The following is a 2,500-nucleotide window of genomic DNA, read 5'->3' as shown; positions in this document are numbered from 1 at the left end:
ATCTTATGATGACTGTTGGATAGATGATTCACTTACTTAAACAAATGTATTTGTAGTAAGTCGCTTTGGATAAAGGCATCTGCTAAATGCCCTAAATGTAAATGTAAATAAATGTATGGATGTACTGTATTTTGTACTGTATGTACCTTGCCATTGTCCTTGTACAAGTACTCGACCTCGTGTTCCAAGGGGAAGTAGCTGGGAGGAGAGGCCCAGGTCGTTGGTGGCTCCACGGTCACCTTCAGCCTCCCGTCCCTCATCTGTTGACACTTTACTCCCTCGGGACTGTCAGGCTGGACTGCAGGGGTTAAAGAGCAAAGGTCACACTGTCAACCAATCACCTTCCAACAAACCCGACACACACACAGACACACAGACACAGACACAGACACACACACACACACACACACACACACACACACACACACACACACACACACCAATGTCTCGTAGGTAAAATTGCTTGGTCTTCCTGAGGTAGGAGTAGCTGTTGATGGCCTCTGCTGTGACCACTAGGGCGGCGCTCTCCTCGGCGTAGGGCGAGAGGGAGTGGGACAGCTCAAACGTAAACGCCCCCTCTGGACCTGAGCTCAGGCTGGGGTTGACCCAGAGGCAAGGGTCCTCCTCACCAACAATACTGGGGACACCAACAATACTGGGGACACAGGGGGTTACATGAGCATATATTCTATTGATAAACTATCAATATTTGGTCTGTCTGTCTGTCTGTCTGTCTGTCTGTCTGTCTGTCTGTCTGTCTGTCTGTGTCTGTCTCTGTCTGTCTGTCTGTCTGTCTGTCTGTCTGTCTGTCTGTCTGTCTACTCATCAGTGGCTTAACTGTTCCAAAGTCAGTCTGTATATGATGACAGTGGTTCTATCTGTGTGTATTTTCAGTCATGTGCATTACCAGCCACGGCCCTGACCAAGGCGGACGGCGGTGAATTCACTGTGGGTCCAGTTACAGGTGAAGGAGCAGTCATAAGTCTTTGCTCGGCAGCTTATCAGGGACTCTACAGACAGAGAAGTACACACACACACACACACACACACACACACACACACACACACACACACACACACACACACACACACACACACACACACACACAGAGGTGAACAAAAGAGGGAAGTAGATGGTAGACAATGATAAGGTAAAGTGAATATGTGATGAGGAGGTTTGTGAACACAGAATAGCTAAAGTGCAAAGAAAAAAGGAGCCACATCCAAACACACTCACCAGGCCCCTCTTCCTCATTCTCCTCCACATCCAACAGCAGATAGGTGGATCCTAGCTTCCGACCTCCGCTCCAGCAGCTGTACTCTCCTACCGAGGGTGTGTCTACCTCGCTCAGCACCAGGTCACGACCTACGACCCTGGCGTCTTCTGAGTCCTCCACGTCCTCTCTGTCCCCGTCCCTCTCCACCTGCCAGGTCACTGCACCGGTGACCGCTGTGTGGCAGCGCAGAGTCACGGGACTGTCCCTCTTACCAACTACAACTGTAGAGACACAAGCAGACACACACACACACACACACACACAGGTCAGTGTGAAAGAGAAAAACATACAACTCAAACACACAGCACCAGTCAAAGGTTTAGATACACCTTGCCAAGAGTGTGCAAAGCTGTCATCAAAGCAAAAGGTGGCTACTTTGAAGAATCTAAAATATAAACTGGTTTCTATTCTGGTTTGTTTAACACTTTTTTGTTTACTACATAATTCCATATGTGTTCCTTCATAGTTTTGATGTCTTCAATATTAATCTACAATGTAGAAAATAATAAAAAATAAAGAAAAACCATTGAATGAGAAGGTGTGTCCAAACTTTTGACTGGTATTATACATACACACACACACACACACACACACACACACACACACACACACACTTACAGTTGTCAGGAAAGGAGGTGAGTCCATCCAGTCCTGGCAGACTGACACAGAGGAGCATGAACACCCATGGTCCGGCAGTCATCTGTAAGAGAGAAAGAGAGAGGGAGGATAGTCAGTAGGCTGACCATGCTAGTACACAGGATAAAGTGGTTGAAATGATCACAACTGCCACTTTCTCCGCCATGGTCAGAAAGACTAGTGAAGACTTGTTTTTTTTTTTCATTTCAACATTTCAACGCACCCGGTGCCCCGCTCCAGATGCCTACTACCTAAAGCCAAACCGTATAATCATGACATAAAATACAAAACTTAAAATTAATTCTCAACAAATACAAAATATATACATATCTACATTCCACCTGTATAATTTTCAACAGAATCAATGCATGTCTTCAACCATCAGTGATTATCAACACTAACAACAGCCTAAAGTAGCTTCTTTTTTTCTATTATAGAAAACATACACACATAGGCTATATATAGCATCAAATGATCTATATCCTCATCAAAACAAGCTTTATGCAAAAGAAGTACAGTTCGGTGCATTGGCGCAGATCCACTGCAGGAGCGCTTCTCTTCTAGCTGCGCCGCCTATAGCTTACCAT

The 2,500-nt window shown here is 45.6% G+C and overlaps 1 protein-coding gene across 1 annotated transcript in view; it reads right to left on the bottom strand.

Moving 5' to 3' along the window:
* il12b2 (interleukin 12B 2) overlaps nt 1-2,500 on the bottom strand; it is a 5,077-nt gene that overhangs the window by 2,472 nt on the left and 105 nt on the right. The window contains exons 1-6 of the mRNA XM_083673118.1: nt 2,498-2,500; nt 1,896-1,977; nt 1,238-1,498; nt 908-1,010; nt 441-655; nt 147-298 (exon numbers count right to left, since the gene is read on the bottom strand). The exon at nt 2,498-2,500 is cut by the window's right edge and continues 105 nt beyond it. Coding sequence (XP_083529244.1) covers nt 147-298; nt 441-655; nt 908-1,010; nt 1,238-1,498; nt 1,896-1,977; nt 2,498-2,500 — 816 coding nt within the window. The remainder of the gene's footprint in view (nt 1-146; nt 299-440; nt 656-907; nt 1,011-1,237; nt 1,499-1,895; nt 1,978-2,497) is intronic.

Source organism: Argentina silus (assembly GCF_951799395.1).
Source record: "Argentina silus genome assembly, chromosome: 7".
Taxonomy (NCBI): domain Eukaryota; kingdom Metazoa; phylum Chordata; class Actinopteri; order Argentiniformes; family Argentinidae; genus Argentina; species Argentina silus.
Note: the sequence above shows the minus strand (reverse complement) of the source record. Positions and strands in the feature narration are given on the sequence as shown.